This window comes from Limanda limanda, chromosome 7, assembly GCF_963576545.1.
Source record: "Limanda limanda chromosome 7, fLimLim1.1, whole genome shotgun sequence".
NCBI classification, from domain to species: domain Eukaryota; kingdom Metazoa; phylum Chordata; class Actinopteri; order Pleuronectiformes; family Pleuronectidae; genus Limanda; species Limanda limanda.
Window position 1 is genome coordinate 10,098,048 of NC_083642.1, and position 19,012 is coordinate 10,117,059.

At 40.6% G+C, this 19,012-nt stretch overlaps 2 protein-coding genes across 7 annotated transcripts; one reads left to right on the forward strand and one right to left on the reverse strand.

Moving 5' to 3' along the window:
• Positions 1–423: 423 nt before the first annotated feature.
• Positions 424–10,095, forward strand: rbm39b (RNA binding motif protein 39b). 5 transcript variants are annotated; one of them, XM_061074046.1, is made up of 17 exons: positions 459–510; positions 1,309–1,376; positions 1,999–2,056; positions 3,575–3,624; positions 3,717–3,908; positions 4,728–4,781; positions 6,660–6,725; positions 6,823–6,940; positions 7,028–7,180; positions 7,540–7,677; positions 7,769–7,834; positions 7,916–8,120; positions 8,430–8,516; positions 8,588–8,684; positions 9,090–9,195; positions 9,400–9,478; positions 9,573–10,095. In XM_061074046.1, exons 3-17 carry the CDS (start codon positions 2,006–2,008, stop codon positions 9,671–9,673), a joined length of 1,563 nt encoding a protein of 520 aa, XP_060930029.1. In that variant the 5' UTR covers positions 459–510; positions 1,309–1,376; positions 1,999–2,005; the 3' UTR covers positions 9,674–10,095. The 5 variants fall into 5 exon arrangements, with proteins under 5 accessions (XP_060930025.1, XP_060930026.1, XP_060930027.1 ...); XM_061074042.1 differs by lacking the exon at positions 1,309–1,376 and having other exon boundaries at positions 424–510; XM_061074043.1 differs by lacking the exon at positions 1,309–1,376 and having other exon boundaries at positions 424–510; positions 8,603–8,684.
• Positions 10,096–11,557: 1,462 nt separating this feature from the next.
• Positions 11,558–18,336, reverse strand: pabpc1l (poly(A) binding protein, cytoplasmic 1-like). 2 transcript variants are annotated; one of them, XM_061074048.1, is made up of 14 exons: positions 18,144–18,336; positions 16,968–17,161; positions 16,544–16,659; positions 15,839–15,978; positions 15,661–15,755; positions 15,309–15,446; positions 14,576–14,671; positions 13,804–14,055; positions 13,184–13,271; positions 12,978–13,097; positions 12,750–12,886; positions 12,105–12,201; positions 11,876–12,006; positions 11,558–11,620 (listed from the first exon to the last, which is right to left on the reverse strand). In XM_061074048.1, the coding sequence occupies exons 1-14, from the start codon at positions 18,334–18,336 to the stop codon at positions 11,558–11,560; spliced, it is 1,860 nt and encodes a 619-aa protein (XP_060930031.1). The 2 variants fall into 2 exon arrangements, with proteins under 2 accessions (XP_060930031.1, XP_060930030.1); XM_061074047.1 differs by having other exon boundaries at positions 13,795–14,055.
• Positions 18,337–19,012: the final 676 nt, after the last annotated feature.

Consider the following 19,012-nt stretch of genomic DNA (forward strand, 5'->3'; position numbering starts at 1 on the left):
TGCACGGACCCAAAACACAGCAATTGGAGCAAAGTCCAGAAAAGGCAGAGATGCTAATCAATAGAGAATAATCAATTAAGGAGAATAAAATAGTTATCATCCAATGAAAACTGAACATGACAAGAGAGGGTAGTGAAACATTCAGAATCAGAATCATTTTAATTGCCTTGGTGTGGTTGGTGCCTTTGACATAAAACAACAGTACATACAGTAGGAAACAACAATGTATACAACAATACAACAACAATATATTCAGAGGGTCTTATTTCTCTCCGCAATGTGAAAAGGGGAAATATGGAAATACTCAAAAAAGTGCAAGTAACTCAAAACGAGCAACTGATAGTAGCCTGCATATCTTCTCAGATCCACCAGAGGGCGGTGCGGCAAGGCCGAGCACCGTAACTGCAGCAAACCAGCTCCCAGAAGAAGAGGAAGTGGCCGAGGAAAGAAGGAAGCAGACGAGGAGAGAGAACGATCCGATCCCAGGCCGCGACCTGCCTCCGACAAAAGGTTACATAACCCCGAATAAATCACGTTTCCTCCGCGCTGTGTGCGACCTGCCGACACGGGGCCGTCGAGACGAGTCTCCTCCGCGGCAACACACCTGCGACATTTTGACTGTGGGACCTCAGTTCGTCCATTTCCAACGGTAACGTCGATGTTTGCTAACGCAGCTAGCTCGTTGCCGCCATATTGGGCAGCTCTCACAAAGTTAGCGCCTGTTTGTCCCCCGGGTGAGAGTCCAAATGTTTGACTGAGGACATGTCCGAGTGGTTCTGATCGGACACTCGTGGCCCACGTATTCATGAGAAGTCATATGTGTCCTTTCACTCGAGTCAAACGCGCCCGCAACGTCATGATCAGGATCCTAGAATTGAGCTAGCGATGTGGCTAGTTAGCATTTAGCTCTGTGTCGACTGTAACGCATGTTTATCTTCTCCCAGTCCTCCCACCGCTCACTGCTCTGCGAGTAGTGTTGACGCTGAAATGTTAAACTGGGACACAAAGTCAAGTTGATGGGACATTTGCTGATGTGTGTGATTAGTAATGAACAGCTTGAACCGCGTCGTGTTATTTCCTGTGTTGGCTTTTTTTTAATCTAATGCTGATCTTCATCTGTCCTGCGACGACACGACCACTGACACGAAATTCTCCTGAACTCTATTAATCATTGATTTAAGTTCACAAGTAGAGCTACATGTTGACACTGCACGTTCCATATATTTAAACCTCAAAATGATTTCTTATGATTATTATTTGTTATATATATATATAACTGTAAATTGAATATTTTTTTGTTTTTGGTAGACAAAATATTGTCTGCAGAGGTCAAATCTGTCTGAGAAACGGTGAGATGTGGGTATTTCTCTGACACGGTACGGACTTAACTATTCATCCACAGAATATGTTTTTAGAGATTTATCTACAGTGAAATCAGATATTAGTTTCAGCCCAAAATTGTGATGAGGCCCCAGAGTCTGCAGTCTCCCAATCTATCAATGGAGTTATTGTTTTCAGCTCCTGGGTAACATCTGATTTGCTTTTTAAAAACAAATCTAGGGATATTTTTGATTTATAGTTTTAAATGCATTTTGCTTTTAGTTGGTTAAACTTATTTACTACTGTTAATTGTCAAAAGGAAAGTATTGGAACTAATCAGCTGTTTAGCTTTTAGGGCTGCAAATTTATTCTCTACGTTGATCAATAATTTTTTTCCTGAAAGTGATAGAAAAGACTGATAAAGTTTCCTGTTGTGTGAGGCAGGGTCATCAACCCGCCCGCTTTGTTTGAACCATTGAAAACACAACCTTCTATTACATGAGTCTAAATAGATTAATAAACAGTTAAGATTGCATATGAGTTCTATGGTGAATTATCCAAATACTTGCATGTTGTTGTTCTGTTGGGAAGAAAACTTGTGACCAACTGTAACAAACCATTTTTGCGTCAGCGTGATCACTCGTTAATAGAACTTTTTTTGTTGCTTCCCTTCCACAGGATCATCATGGCTGATGATTTTGACGTAGAGGCCATGCTGGAGGCTCCGTACAGAAAGGTGGGTACAGGACTGCAGAGATACGGCCTGTTTCACTGTGATGTTTTACTCTAGAGTCCTTTTTATATTTGCTACTGTGACAAAGTTTACTTGAATGTTGTGTGGTGTGTGATTGAGTATTTAAAACGCAATACGGAATTATAAATAAATCCACATCTATCTCTCTTTATAGACTTCCCTAATGATATCTCACCTCTACTCCCATGAATTCATCTTTGATTCCACTGTGAACTGTGAAAAAAAGGAAGGTAGTTATTGTGCATATACTGATGTACTGTGGTTCACCTTAGGACTAAAAGAGATTCAACCTAGAACATCCAAACCCTTTTCGGTTTCAACAAGGTGAATGCCATTGGTTGATAAGCCCATCTTTACCTTACCAGCAAAGGAGGCAGTATTCAGGTTTACTATCTGCATTCCAATACTGGCTCTGGATGTACAGGCATTTATAGTCAGATTTAAATTATTATCCTGAAGAGGGGGGGGGAAGGTCCTGCAGTGTACGGCAACAACAAGAAAAGGTAATTCACTTACACCAAAAAGTCTTAAACAAGCATAAAATGTGCTAGATCAGGTTTTATTCCTACAACTTGATTTAGATTTTAATACCTGTGGTTTGACAACAGTATGTTTGGAAATGAAAAGATTGCTCTTTTCACTGTACAGGGTAACCATGTCATAAGTACACGGAGAAGCAACATGCATCACTTCCTCTTGCTTGTAAATATGAATACTGCCTCCTTGCCTTAGTCAACTGTTTTGTGAATAAGCATCTTGATTTTTTTTTGCATGCTACACTACACCACAGATATTGATTTATTACTAGAATGATTATTCAATTTAGCATCATTTTATTATTAGCTGAGTTACTTTTACGTAGTTGATAATTCCTTAAGTCACAAGGTTATAAGTATTATTTCATAATTCAAATACATTGGTAGTGTAACACGTGGCTGAATTGATGGATTTTTAATATACATTTTTTTTCATTAATTTATTTTCTTGGGCGTCAATATTACTAAGAAGTGTGAATCCCTGTTTGCTTCAGGGCAAGATGTGTGACAGAGGTGGCATCGAGCTCTTACAGTCCAAGAACGAAAATGGGTGAAGAACACTGGACTGACATCAACCACACAGGATCTCTTTTAGTGGCCCGTGGGCCATATGTGGTCACTTGATTAGGCACAAATTGTGGCACTGGTACGACCTAATAGAAAGGGAATGTTGGAGATGACCTGACAACTTCCTGAACTCAACTATATATGTTGGACACCCTCCCCTTATCTCTTGCTTAGTTGCATTAAGTACTAAGCAGCCTTGTTTAGAAAAACTGGTGGGATGGGAAGCTATTGGGGTGGTGGAGGGACACTGTCTAGATTTGACAGTAGGATTTTTTTTGTATTATTATTAATTGAATATATTCTGCATTTTCTCTTGTCCCACCCCATCCCCTTTACCTTGACGACTTGAAATGTTGCATCTACCTCCTCATGATCTTCTTCTATCAACCTTGCTTAGGATGAGATCAAGTCCTCTCATGCAAATGGCCATGACGACCAGAATAAAAAGTAAGTTTTATTTTACAGAACTACACAAACTCAGTTTGATTCATACCTGGTGTTGCACCTCAGTGGAGTGGGTTTAACGGGTCCTCTCACAGGAAAAGGAGGAGCAGAAGTAAGAGCCGGAGCCCAGGTTCTAAGAAAAGAAGAAGCAGAAGCAAAGACAAAAAGAAGGGTAAGAAGAGGAGCCGGAGCCGAGAAAGAAAACGAAGCCGCAGCAGAGAGCGCCATCGCAGCGGCTCCCGGAGCAAGGAGCGATCCGGGCGTTACAGAGCACGAAAGAGCCCCATGTATGTGACACTTTAAATATACTGATGTATACATCCACTTTACTGAGTACATATGTTAAATATAACAAAATGCCCATAATACATTTTATTTAATTTCTTCAAAGTCTTAACTAGATAGATTCTGAATCTAGCTGACGTGGATGTAAATTGCAACCTAACAGTTTGATGGATGCATTCAACCACAAGGCAGTAGTTCTCCTTCTTACACAAACCCAAGTATTTGTGGCATGTGCAAAAGCAAGGGCCCCCTACTAAGTTAGACATAGTAAACATAGGAAACATTGAACAGGCACAGGGAAGAAGAAATGCTTTTAAATAGCATCAATGCAGGAGGCCAATGTCATACAGTCAGTCAAGTTCAATAATCAATTAAACTGAAGAGGAAGACTTCTGAATCCTCTATTAACTACTGTAACAAACACACTAGGAAGCTTTGGAACAGTCAGAGGTCCAGATAAACATCACTGTAAATATGTATATAGATGGAAGTGACCTGGGGGAAGAGCAGGTAAAAAGATTCTAAATTAAGACTCGAGACTTGAATGAAAGTTTACTTACTCTACCAAAAGAAGATGACTCGTAGAGAACCCAAACTTTTGCATAGGCTACTGCTTTTGAAAATCACGTGTGTGTGTATATATATATATATATATATATATAAAATGGGCCAAATTAACTCCTTCAGCCGGAGCAAGAAATTACCTGAATGTTAGTCTCCCAGTTAGTCTAAAGAAGTTGATGTCAGTTTTTGAATACTTTTGATGTTACAATTTGCCCCACAGACGTACTTATTCTACTCTTTTTTTTTTTTTTTATTAGTCGCAAACGTTCCAAAAGTCGGAGCCCCTTCAAAAAGGAAAAGAGTCCCATCAGGTAAGATAAATATTCACATTTGATATAATGCCAAAAACTGTTATTTAGGTGATGCACACTTAATATAAGTATTTTTTGTAAGATTTCTGCCAATAGATCCCTTTCACCCAAGTCTTACACACTGGCTAACCTAATTTTGCTAGCATAACTTTTCACCTTCCTTTGCCTCGTAGCTAAACTAACAAACATCATGCCATCTGTGACTTGCGACTGTGCCTCATTTCAGAAAGCAAATAAAAAGATAGCTGGCCTTAACGAGGAAATCCGGCGGCTTTCGAACGAACTGCGGAACAGAGACTCTTGTCTTAAGCTGCACAAAATACTCAAGGCCAACGTCCCTGACACAGTTCTCCGCCACCTCTCCCCGGCTTTAATCCGGCTCTACTCCAAACCACCAGTCCTCTTGGGCTGAGGTCTCGTAGTCGGCAGGCGGGAGGGGCTCAGGTTGAGGCTACTTCACCACCTAAACTTAATCTTTCCCACAGATTCACCGACTTGTCTGATGACTCTGGTACATCCGGCAACCTCTTCCCTCTCTAGATCATTTTTTTAAAACAGCGCTTGTTGGCCCAGGTCTGGATCTCTTCCCTGCCCTGAGCTGGGAGAGAATCCTTCATCCGAGTCTGAGGTTGCTCCCTCGTCACATTGTCCCCTTCAGTCACCGCAGTCTGTCAGTGAGTTCCACAAACAGCCGGGAATCAGACCAGTTTTTCTATCTGAATACTCAGATCTGCTCTCTCCACTTCTGCCTAAATATAACCGGATCTGCAATATTGGTGATATAATATTTATATGTTGTGCAAATTATTCTCTTGCAGGGGAATTTCTTTACGTCTTCAAATCGCTTGAATTTGTTTTACTGCCCCAAAATTTAACCGGCCCCCATTCGCGCTTGCATTATTAATTCAACAGCTGGCAAATTTTAATATGCATTCTCATCCCCCTCTCCCCCTTCACATACCTGACACTGAACATCTGGGGAGCTCCTTTAATGACCTCGGCCTGGCAGCATTGGATTCAGTTGCCCCAATCAGAACCAGTCAGACTGGCCTAAACCCTCCTTCTAATCACCTCAAGCCTTTTGGTACAGTGTCCCACAAGGTTCAATCCCAGGTCCAATTCCATTTTCATCTATATGCGCCCCCATGGCAACATCATCAGCAAACATTAGGTCCACATTCACTGCCATTCTGATGAGACACAGCTCCACATTCCAATCAGTCCTAATGGCCTCTCAAACATTGACCGAAATAAAACACTAGATAGCAAACAACTTTCTCTAATTAAACCTCTAAATCCAATGTAATTATCTTTGGTCCCCCCTCCAGAAGGGATGATATCATGGCAAACCTTGGTGCACGAGCACAATTTACTAAGTCTGCAGCAAGAAATCTGGTTGTGGTCTTTGACTAAAACCTGAGCTTCGAACTTAACATTAAGAAGGCTGTACAATCGTGTTTTGCAGGACTATAGATCTTTTTTGCGACTGTTCCTTCGCTTTGGAACAGTCTGCCAGAGAAGATGAGAATCGGTTACCTGTTTTATTTCTCTTCCTAAGACTAAAATGAGCAATCGTTTATAGCATGTGTTTGACTTTTAATCCTTATCTTTATAATTATTATTACAAATTATACAATTTTACAAATTACTCTGTGACTTTCGTACTGTTTGTTGTAAAGCACTTTTTTTACTTGAATTGAAAAGTGCTATATAAATTATTATTTCACCCATTATCTCTAGATCCCTGCCCACCAAGCTGGCCTGTGACATTTAATGTCACCAAGTGTACTGTCAAAGTGTTGTCTTAAAATATAGTTGCCATAGAAACAAGTGTAGTTGACAGCTCACGGTTGATCCTGCATCTACTTTGGTCCTCAGCAATACCACCAGCAAGTTTGATGTAGCTCAGATGCGTGATTATCAAGAAAATCAAAAGACTCACAGGTTTGTTACCTAAACAATGGATGGATTGAGAATTTTCCTGAAGAATAAGTCTGTTTCCTTCATGTTTTTAACAAGTTTCCTAATTTTGTCCTTTCAGGCAACCAATTGACAATCTAACACCTGAGGAGCGGGATGCACGCACAGTTTTCTGTATGCAGCTCGCTGCCAGAATCCGAGCTCGGGACCTGGAAGACTTTTTCTCGGCTGTTGGAAAAGTCGGTCGATTTTCTTGTTTTTTAGAATATATCCAGAAAGTCAGTCTGTAGAAATGTATCTTAAACCAACACTGTTTCTCTCTGAAGGTCAGAGACGTGAGAATGATCTCAGACAGAAACTCCAGGAGGTCAAAGGGCATCGCATACATCGAGTTTGTGGACTCCTCTTCTGTGCCTCTGGCCATCGGACTGACCGGCCAGAGGCTTTTAGGAGTTCCCATCATCGTCCAGGCCTCTCAGGTGGGTGTCCTGACCTCACTGTAACAATCTAAATTAAGTGTGGACCACTTAATCCAGTGGGACTATCAACGGACGGCTGTAAAGTAGACTCGGTCTAATACATAGACCAGTTTTAATGTCAGCACACGAAGGATCTCAGGGGAACATGAATTGTTTGAAAATGGCTAGAAATTCAGTAAAGAGCTTTAAAACAAGTATTTTGTTAACCAGCCGTCATTTAAACAGACTTAAGATCGTAATGAATTCAGCTCAGTTTACATTCATTTGGAATAAATTGGGTAATTCTACAGTGCAGCTCCTAATGTTTGACATATATTGAATTAACAGACTCATGCTTCACTTTCCATGTGTAATTACAGGCAGAGAAAAACAGAGCTGCAGCAGCTGCTAACAATTTACAGAAGGGCAGCTCAGGTCCGATGCGGCTGTACGTGGGCTCGCTGCATTTCAACATCACCGAAGAAATGCTCCGAGGGATCTTTGAGCCCTTTGGAAAGGTCACGAACCAATTTATTTTAATAAATTAGAATCTCCAAATTTTTGTGCAGATTCATTTATTTCAATCTTGTGTGTTTTTTGTTTTCACAGATTGAGGGAATCCAGCTCATGATGGACAGTGAGACTGGACGATCCAAAGGATATGGCTTCATATCGGTAAACAAGGCCTCTTTGTTTTATATAAAGTGCTGTAGAGTCGGTGGCAGATTTTTACACTCACCTCTTTGTCTTCTGAAGTTTGCAGATGCAGAATGTGCAAAAAAAGCCCTGGAGCAGCTGAACGGCTTCGAGCTGGCCGGGCGTCCGATGAAGGTGGGGCATGTGACGGAGCGCTCGGACTCCTCGACGGCCAGTTCGTTCCTGGACAACGACGAACTGGAGAGGACCGGCATCGACCTGGGCACCACCGGGCGTTTACAGCTAATGGCTCGACTAGCAGAAGGTTTGTTTTAACACAACAGGAGCACGAAATAAGCAATACCTAAAGTACTTTTAATTATGTAAAGTTGCGTTACAAATAATTCCTTTTAACCTTAGTGAAGGGTGGGGCATTGAATTTTTTACTTGGATGAAAAGAACAATAGTCAACTTTGTTTTCAAATTATTTTTGGAGGGGGCCTCCAGTAAGAAAACAGCAGAGGAAGTTTTGAAATCCAGTTCTGTCTTTTCCTGTGTTTTACTGCCACCAACTGTCTTTAGGATTCGAATTTACACTTATGCAATATTTTTTTTTTTTTCCCTCCCTCCTCAGGAACTGGTCTGAAGATCCCCCCCGCTGCTCAGCAGGCTCTGCAGATGACTGGGTCCATACCGTTTGGAAACATGTCTTCTCAACAATGTGAGGCGTTAGATGATTGAGCATTTTTAGTTATCAATAGACTTGTTTCAAATAATTGTTAATCGTTGTAGCTGTCCCAACTCCAGCTCAGAACCAAGCCATGAACCTCCCCTCCCAGCCGCTGGCCACACACTGCCTCCAGCTCTCCAACCTGTTCAACCCACAAGCGTAAGCATTTTATCTTGTTTTTTGTCATGATAATCATGTGTCCCCTCCAGTGGGCAGAATGTTAATGTAGATCTTTGTGTATTAGTGCAGGCCCGACCAACAACTTACAATCATACTCCTAGAAAATACCTCCTTTGTATTGACCCTGTGCTACAGCTTGGCTGGTTGTGGGGGAAAAAAGTGGGATTTCACTCTTAAAATATCACGTTGGAAGATTCACACTTTTCCTGACACAAACTAAAGAGGCCTCATTATCTTCAGGTGAACTTAAGTAATAGTTTTTACACAGAATGAGAACTGGACCGTCTTTCCTGGTTATTATCAATAGAAGTAACAACTCTTTCAATAGTACATCGTTGACATGTCAAGATTTCCTTGATATTAATAATCTGACTTGTTTTCCAGGGAAAACGATCCCACCTGGGCCACTGAGATCCAAGACGATGTCATCGAGGAGTGCAACAAACACGGAGGAATAGTTCACATTTATGTGGATAAGAACTCAACTCAAGTAAGTTGAAGCACACAAATAGAAGATTTTACACATTATCGTACATGTGTCTGCCTGAATTATGTCCGTACTTAGTTGTGTATATAACCTTGTATTAAGCGGCGGAGAAGGTATATAAAGGATACTGCTACATCTTCGATTTCAAATCTGCGAACTGTTTAAACCTAAAGGGTTGTTGTAGTAATCCATTTTATGTTCACACAGGGTAATGTGTATGTGAAGTGTCCCTCGATACCAGCAGCGATGGCAACTGTAAATGCACTTCATGGACGCTGGTTTGCAGGTATGTCTTGAATCCTTCAAAGTATAGTTCACCGTAAAAAAGAAAATTCACTTCCTTTAGGTTTTAACCATTTCTCTTTTTCTTTCCCTTCCAGGCAAAATGATAACGGCTGCCTACGTCCCCTTACCCACCTACCACAACCTTTTCCCTGATTCGGTAACGGCGAAGCAGCTTCTAATGCCGACTCGTCGATAGTCAGACATGCTTCTGAAGGGCAGTGTAAATACATTTGTTTGCATTCATGGAGCTGTCATTGAAACAGACGCATCGAAGTTAGTTGGCTGTGCGTAATAAAAGTTGCCTCAAGTTCAACATTGAAAACTAGGTTTTGGTTTTTTTAGTTGCTTTTCAAAGTTTTGTGGGTTTGTGTTGTAACTATCACTGAGAAGTAATCTGCAGGTATCTATTGGTCTGTATGTTTTTAAATATTACCGTCTTATCTGCTTGTTTAAATCCAGTTTTAGATTTAAAATTGCAGAGTCACAAAATGTGTTGGGTTAATAGGCCTTAAATGCCAAAAGTATATTAATGTCAACAATAATCCTTTGTACCTTTTTACAGCCATAATTTCATTTTTTGTATGAAGGCTCCCAATAAACTTGGCAAATTTGACAATTCATTTTCCATTCGTCTCCTTTTTGGGAGTTTGTCAATTCCAGGATCAAATATAAAACTTTCAAAGTACCCACTGTTTCTCTGACCAATGCAATTTTTTTTTTTTTTTTCAGCAATAAATTTAATTTACCATAACACGTCTTGAGATTTTTGTCTAAGCTAAGGAGTTCTGTTCAGTTCTGTACACCTTTAACCAGTCATGAAAACCAAATGGCACTCCACTGGTCAGAAGCACATTTACTCTTTTCAGTTACATTTGGTTGTTTCAGCTCCTTACTAATGAAGTGAGTCTTGTTCTGAATTTGCAGTCACCAGACCAACCGCGTGTCCTGATTAACAGCTCGGATATTAGACTTTAATCAAATTTAATCCATTAGACTAGAACAAGCTTGATGAAAATAACTTATTTCAATACAGAAACAGTCTGCAGAGTTCAAACTACAAGACTTCGTAGCCGGCCCAAACATTAGCACAAGGCGGTAATTAAATTCTCTAGGTTCACGATTTAAATTTTAATGGTTCATTTTCTTTGCTGCAGGGATCTTACTCACTTTATAAAGTTGATCCAGGTCTGTTGGTTTTTCAGGTGTGTACCGGTATTCGCCAAACTGTCAGCCTCTGGTTTGTACTTATGTCCTGGCGTTCTGACCCCATTCTAACTGACGTGACAATGCAGCAACCGGCCTCAAGAGGGTAGTAATGAGCCTATTGCAGCTTAACATAGCACAACAAAACTAATATGGACAAGTGGCACAAAAACATTTGTGTCGTCGAAGTGTTCCGATATTCAGTTTTGCAAAAGTACATACCTGAAGTAGGTGAACTGCACCATTAAACTTTTGTGATAAACAAATGACACAAGACGGGTGTAATGCATATTCTGTAAACTTTATCTTACAACAAAAGATATAGCAACAACAAAATTGCTCTTTAGTCTTATAACAATTTATTTTCTTTTTTTGTTTTTTAACAATTTTACTGATTCTGTTTCCTCCTCAGAGTCGTTGAAATCTGGAAAAAATGACATGGTTAAGTCTTTTCAGGTAATAATGTCCAACACTAAGAAAGAGCGGTGCGGGATTCTCTGAACTATCAAACTGAACCTTACAAGTACAGATGAAGTCCTCGCCAGTGTTGGGAGCATTACATTTCAAAGACATTTCACCACAGAATACATGGCAGTTTATGTTAATACTGCTCCCCTGAATACAAGCATCAAGGATTAAGATGAAAATAAAACCATATCCAAGGTACAGGTGCTGCCATCTTGCACTTGTGTTCTCATTTTGCAGTAGCGATCGTGATGTGGAGCCACAAAATTGAGATGATACACGCGCTCAACCAATCGTGAGTCGGTCTCAGCTGTCAGCCCTTTTTTATCACATCAAATAAATAAAACAAAACTTACTGGGAAAAAAAATAACATCTCGTACAGCTGAAAAGTCGCTGACCTGTACGGGCTCTTCACTTCTTTGGAGAACACTCTTTTGCCTGGTGAGCCTGAAGGACTGCAATCGCCTCATCCACCTGCACAAAAGAGTGGGGGGGGTTGACAATGGGAGATACGGTTGAGGTCCAATCATAGTCCAACTCCTTTCTCTCTGGTCTGGCCACTGAGCCACTCCTGCAATTGGCATCAATCTGAGAGCTGTTTGTTTGTTTAAATTACACCATTTGTTTCATCACGTTCAATAAAGAAAAACCTGACTCATCTTTAGTTTTCTCAACACTATCTGTGATAGCGGGACATCAACTAGACTGCAGAAATGACCACGGTCGTACCTTGGAGTGCAAAGACTCGGGCGACTCCAGCATGTGCAGCAGCTCTGAGTTGTCGATCTCCAGTAGCATCCCTGTAATCTTCCCAGCCAAGCTGGAGTGAAGGCCATGGATCATTGGATACAATCGCTCACCTGTGTGTCACAGAAAAGAGGAGAAGCAACCTCAATGCATCAGTCGCTTCAATCTACATAAAACATTTTGAAAGAGGTAGAACTGAATGATGGCAGACCAAGGAGCTGTTTCTGGTCCATTGGTTGAGCTGCAGCCAACATGGAGGCGGTGAGCGGCTCATGCCCCGGTGGCTCCATCACTGGGGAAGGAATCACCTGGAACAAATCACACTCCGTAAACGCATATTTTTTTTCATTTAGATCGGCATACAAGGACAATTTGTCTTTCAGTTAGTATACAAACAGTGCAACAGAATTATTAATTTACTAAAATATTATTGCCATTAAGTTTCAAAATGTGAGGTATTATATTTTTGTGAGGGATAATTTAAAAATCTTTATGATTTGCATCATTCTTAAACAGTGTATGGTTTTACACACACACTGAAAATTAGGAGCATTAAACCATCCAAGTAGTGGACACACATACAAGCGCATTTGCCCAGCTGTCCTTGTTAGAACACTCAATGACCTCCATTCATTGCCTTAACCAGGACCTCAGAAAAGATGTTTCGCCTCATGAGGACCTTTGGTCCCCATCAGGTCTACTGGTTCTGAACAGGTCAGGGTTTTTACTGGAAAAGGTCATGAAGCCGCAGTAACATGTAAGAAGACTGCCAACTAGCGAACATACATGTATTGCATGCAACCCAATGCCGAGCATATATGTGACTAGTGACAAGAGTATAGTTCATTCTACTGACCTGAAGTCTGGTCATTGGTGCAGGTACAGTGATGACCTGCTGAGGGCTCCTCACAACAGTAGAGTACTTGTACTGGTTGTTTCTGATCACACCGGACGTGTCTGTGCGTCCTCCTCCAGTCTGGGTCCCAATGTTATCTTAAGAGTAACATTAAATGTGTCACAAACCACCAGCGACATGACACATTTTAATAGAATCGCCCTCATCATGTTTGATCCAGGTACGTACTTGTCTTCTGTGAAGAACTGACAACACGTGGAGCCTGGGTGGAAGCCTGTCTGACTGTAGCAATGGTTGGCGATCCACGCCGGGGAACCAAATTACCAACAAACTGGGTTGAGTACGGGCCTAAAAGCATGGGCAATATTTATATATACCTCCCGACTTCATACACACATTTATGTATGTGAACACAACACAAAGCGTCCACTCACCCTGTGGTCTTGGTGGTTGTCCTGTCCAGCGAGGTACCGGCCTCATGTTGCTGACAACGTTGTGGTTATAGAAGGAGCGAGAAGGAGGCTACGAGATAAGAATCAGTTTAGAATGCATGTCATCACAAACCAGCTCAATCTCTAAACCACAATGAATATTTGTGTCTTTCGACAACTGAACATGCAACTGCATACTAGCAGAGAGAAGATGATGCCAAGTGGCTTTAAGGAGTGTGGGCGAGTTCAAAAGGTTTTGTGAAAAAGAAAAGGCTGAAAGGAAGTAATACAAGAGGAGAATTGAATCAATGACAACTTTTCTCCCTTGTGGTTAAAACTCTGGCCAGTAGGGGATGCTGCAGGCCCCTCAGCTCCCCCACTTCCACAGTCCTGGTTTCCTTTAATTCTATTTGTTTACAAAAATGTAAATTGAGACATTGCATTTATCACTGCAATGAAATATATAAATTTTGCAGTATAGATCAACGAGATGAGATTAGTCGACAAACATTTCTAAAATGTCCAAACACTGATTAGGAACGGCAGCTTTCCAAAGAGGAATGGCTCATTACAATAAAACTCCCCCTCTTATCTCACTGCTATAACAAACATACCTGTGGCACAGTCATGTAGTATCCGGTCTGGTGGTATGCGTCGATGATGGGACTTGGCATGGTCCTCAGGGTGGCGAGTCTCTGCATGTACTTGTTGGTAAGGATTGCTTTACGCTCCTCTCTCCGCTGAGCCAGAGCCACATACAGCGGCTTGGTTGCTACAATTCTCCCGTTCATTTCTGTCACAGCTTTGGTTGCCTCCTCAGGTGCAGAGAAACAGACAAAGCCAAAGCCCTTGCTCTGCGAACCGTCTGTCATCACCTGCAAGCAGCAAAGGAGCTGAAGTTCAGAGAGAATTGACACTGAAGAACCGACAAGGATCTAAATCTACTTCGGATGGGTTTTCATAATCGTGTGTATTTTTAAAAACCCAGACGGATCTGCGGTCAAGCATTGCCATTTAATTATGCTGGGGGAGTGGTTAAATGCTAGAATTTATTTTGCAATGATGATACAAAAGGCAGTTCTCCTACAGAGGGCAAATAACAACTTCCAATAGTAAAGTTTTTACTGGAGGATATAATTAATTGGCAACTTTAAATTGCCCACAGGTGTGAATGCAAGTGTAAATTTGTCTCAATGCGTCAGCCCTCTGATGGACTAATGACCTGGCCAGGGTGTCCTCTGCCCCTCCCCCAATGTCAGCTGTGGTTGGCTCCAGCCACCCGCAACCCTCAAAGGACAAGTGGTATAGACAATTGATGGGTGGATATTTTAAGGCCCTTATTGTGCAGGCTTTTAATTGATTGATTCATGCAACACCACCACACAATTACAATACCTTAGCACTGGTGATGGTGCCGTAAGGGGCAAACTCCTTACGCAGTCTCTCATCATCTATGGTATCATTCAGGTTCTTCACATACAGGTTCACCCCCTGGAGACAGAAAGCGCAACAAGTGTAACATTTGTTCTTCCCGACAATTTTGTTTGTCAAGCTGATCAACATCAAAAGGGCGGAGCATCAAATCCAAACTTATCGAGCTTTTTTGGTTGACAAAAAAATTGTGTTGATTAATTGATGTGATGTGTACTGGAAACTAAAGTATTTAGCAGAGGAATCCCTGCTGGTTGGATCTGTGCCTAAACAAAGTTCTTTGTTACATGTCACTGCCAACTCTCAACATTTCATTTATCTAACTCTTACTTTCATATTGGAGATAAGACTATGATTCAGTCAGTTGTTATTTGATGACTTATTCCATATCATTTTAAGGGAATTGCAGTGTGACAAATCTTTGTCGTTTTAAAATTGCCTCAATTTATTAGCGATTGGATGTTTTAGCAGCCACCAGATTGTTACTGTTAACAGGGCCTTGTTGGAAAAGAACATCTGAAGTCAGCTGAGCTTGCCTTATTTATATAAAACAAACTAACTGAGGCATCCATTGTAAACATAACTGAACCTTTAAATTCCTTATAATATCCAACTCTTCAGTTGTAAGACCATTAACAATGAAAGTCATCAAGGAGTCATTCAATGAAAATTTCCATTTTTAAACATTCAGCAGTACCTGGTAGCGCTGGATGCGGTCCTGCTTGATCTGGTCAAACTTGCGTTTGAGCTCTCCCTGGCGTTCCAGACGCTTCTGAGCCCGCCCCACATAAATGTTCTTTCCATTGAGCTCCTTTCCATTCATATCATCAACTGCCTGTGAAACCGAGAAGAGCAGCATAAAAAAGGTATTTTGTAGCATTTCATATTTTTGCACATAGTTATTTGCCAATCCAATGAAATAAAGCAATGAGCATATAAAGCTGTTCAAAATAAACCAACCCTGCAGGTCCAGTATAAACATCTCTTTAATTGACAGGTACTCTTGGTAGGTATCTACTTGAGGTGGACACACACACATGGCACACTACCTTCCGAGCATCGTCGTGGTTTGCATAGTTAACAAAACCAAATCCTCGTGAACGCCCCCTCTCGTCCTTCATCACCCGCACACTCAGAGTCCTCCCTACGAGAGCAATGTATGGAAATTCACTTTTAGTTGATCAAGACAATGCATCTTAATAGGAACAACAAAATAGGATTTCATACCAAATGCAGAGAAGACTCCCTTGAGTTTCTCCTCACAATAGTCTTCACCAAAGTTTTTGATGTAGACATTGGTGAACTTCATAGCTTTGGTGCCAAACTCAACCTCTCTTTCCTTACGAGACTTGAAGTGGCCAACGAACCTGTGGACCGAATCAATCCCATGAACCATGGGACAATAAATTAATAATAAGGTAGTCAGTTAAAAACCTGATTGTTCACAGTATGCAAATGTGTCTTTGCTTTAGCACACATCATCACAATCACACTGGACAGTCAGTTATCAGCAACACAGCATCAACACAACTAAGAAATAAGTTCCAAATAATTATTGTTGGCACACGATAACATTTAAAGACAAGAAAGCTTTTTTTCTCTTTCAATCATGAATGAAATTATGAAGAGAATCTGTATCTATATTTCTGATGATTATGCTACGTGCAATGTTTGGCATAGATCCTACGCATTCACTGACCTAGTCAACTGACTTTTTTCTCCCAGGAAATTGACCGTTGGAATCACAAAGCCAGCTTCCAACTGGAGACTACCTTTCTTTTGACTGAGCAAAACACACAGAAAAAGTCTGAGATGTGATAAGCATTCATATCAGTTCATATAGATATACACATGTTCTGTGCTGCTCTTTGCCTGAACTTACTTTCGAAGCCACTGAAAAACAGGTCAAATCAAAGTATTTTGTTCACTCACACTTTCCTATCATTCAGCAGCATCCCATTCATGGTGTCAATGGCCCTGTGTGCAGCCTCGTGAGTTTCAAAGTGAACAAAGCCGTAGCCTTTTGATCCATTTTCATCACAAACAACCTACAGAGACAAAAAAAATAGTCACAGCTTTAAAAAAAATAAAGATACTTGCATTTGAGTTTTGGATCAACAGTTGTTTTTACAACTGGGTGATAATCCAGTGGTGTTGCTTTTATCAGAAAGAAATTCAAATTGTAATGACATTGGTAAGATATTCTTTCTGAAAAAAGGCTTACTGCACTTGGATTTACTGAACATAAATGTAAATGTCCTAACAGACTAAAACCACCCAGACCCTACCCTAATACACACATTTCATCGTTACATCACTGCACACAGAAGACGGCCAAGCAAAAGTAGCCACTTACCTTGCAGGACAAAATATTGCCAAAGGCTGAGAAGGTGTCATACAGTGCCTTGTTGTCAATAGACTCGTCCATGTTCTTGATAAAGATGTTGCCTACACCCGACTTCCTGAGTCCTGGGTCACGCTGAGACCACATTATCCGGATTGGCCGACCCTTGATGACATCATAGTTCATTGTATCGAGGGCACACTCCGCTAAAAAGATATAATTGTAAAACATCTTATTACCATAGACACCTTTTAATAAGAATCTATTCATTATAATCATGGTTATTTTCTTGTCATGTAGGATTGAACTCCTGCTTCAAATGAGGCATAAGCTCATTAAGTAGTATGTTTGGAAATAGATTGTTCAATAAAAAAACTGTCCAATGTAATGATCAGAAACCGAAACCATTCAAGGTTTCACTCCTTCAGCTGAGAACAGATCTGAGGCTGCAGTGGCAACAGGGTGACCAAAACTTGACGGTTAATTTGGAAAAACATACCCTGGGGTCTGATAGTTCTCGATTTCCGCTGATGTTTACTGATGACATGGGTCAAAGGAATTTGGCGTCAATGGTAAAAATCCATGGACCCCTGCTGTGTAAACAGTCCAGGCTGGTGCTAGTGGCATCAGTGTGGGGAATGTTTTTCTTACTAACAATCTATAATGTTTTGAATGCCGCAGTCTATTTGAGAATTGTTGCTGATCGTGTACATCACTTAATTATTACGATTTACCATCTTCTAACAGCAACTTCCAGCGTGATGGTGCACCATGTCGCAAACTGTTTTTTTGAACATGAAAATTTGTTTTCGCCCCAGTCAAGCCATCCTTAATCCAAAAGAAAACCTTTGTGATGTGGTAGACCAGGACATTTGCAGCATGGATGTGCAACTGACAAATCTGCAGGAATTATGTGACGAGATTGTGTCAACATGGACCAGAATCTCAAAGGAATGTTTCAAGCACTTGGTGGATTGAACAATTTAGGATATTTTGAAAGTTGAAGTCCTACTTGGTAATAGTTACGATTCAAATAAAGTGCTCATTGAGTAAATATGAGGCCAGAGAAAACACAATGACCATTACCCAACAAGTGTATAGTGAAACAGTAAAGTTCCCTCATTCCAGTGATAAAAAGGCATAAAGTTGAACTGATTAAAGTGGCTTTGGGTTAAACAGATACTTTACCATCAGCTGGCTGCTGGAAGTTTATGTAGGAATATCCCAGAGATCTGCGGGTGATGATGTCTCGGCACACACGAATGGACATGATGGGTCCAGCCGGAGAAAATTTCTGGTAGAGCATCGCCTCTGTAACATCAGGGTGCAAGTCCCCTACATACAAAGAGGCGAGGGGATACGCTTGTCCACTGCCGTTCATCTTGGGCAACAGCTAAACAACAAAAGAAAACAGTTATAGGCATAATATTTAGCTTTTACACTTTCATTTTATTTTTCCTTGATAGAACAGTTGCTTTCTCTTCATGGTTCTTTCTGACACGAAAGTGAAACTAAAAATGTGCTTCAACATAGGAGCAGCAACTAAAAGTTATACCTGTAACTCCAGACTAAAAATATGCAGATCGCCTTTGGATACAACACATTATACATATTAAATTCAGTCCCTGATTGACTAAAGATTAATAGTTAAACAGCACCACAAACTACATTCACCAAAATATCATTGAATTAAATCAGCACCTCTCTAAAAAATTGTATTCTTGGTATTGCAAAATTAGTTTAAGCAAGGTTAACCAAATAAACTGCACTGCGTGTATCTTGGTGAAAGAGTTTTATACATCCCGGTTTCCCTCTCTCAAATCTGTGAAACCTACATTTATGAATACTTATATTAATGAATACTTGTATATGCACTTTGATGACACTCATATCGACTCGAATAACAAAGATAATCAACACAATTTCAAAGTAGAGAAACTTTTGCCATGTAGTACACTACTGCGAAATTAAACAATATGTATTGTATCAATACACTCTGATATATTATATCATAACTGGATTTGTACTGATATCTGTCAGATATGCAGCCTTATTTC

Bases quoted from the DNA above. Each gene is read 5' to 3' on its own strand.
- pabpc1l (XM_061074047.1), bottom strand. From the start codon at position 18,336: ATGAACGGCAGTGGACAAGCGTATCCCCTCGCCTCTTTGTATGTAGGG. The intron at 17,162-18,143 runs GTAAAGTATCTG...ATATCTTTTTAG, and splicing joins CTTCCAGCAGCCAGCTGATG to CGGAGTGTGCCCTCGATACA. The intron at 15,979-16,543 runs GTGAGTGAACAA...TTCGGTCCACAG, and splicing joins CTGCTGAATGATAGGAAAGT to GTTCGTTGGCCACTTCAAGT.
- rbm39b (XM_061074042.1), top strand. From the start codon at position 2,006: ATGGCTGATGATTTTGACGTAGAGGCCATGCTGGAGGCTCCGTACAGA. The intron at 3,625-3,716 runs GTAAGTTTTATT...GTCCTCTCACAG, and splicing joins CATGACGACCAGAATAAAAA to GAAAAGGAGGAGCAGAAGTA. The intron at 8,685-9,089 runs GTAAGCATTTTA...CTTGTTTTCCAG, and splicing joins AACCTGTTCAACCCACAAGC to GGAAAACGATCCCACCTGGG.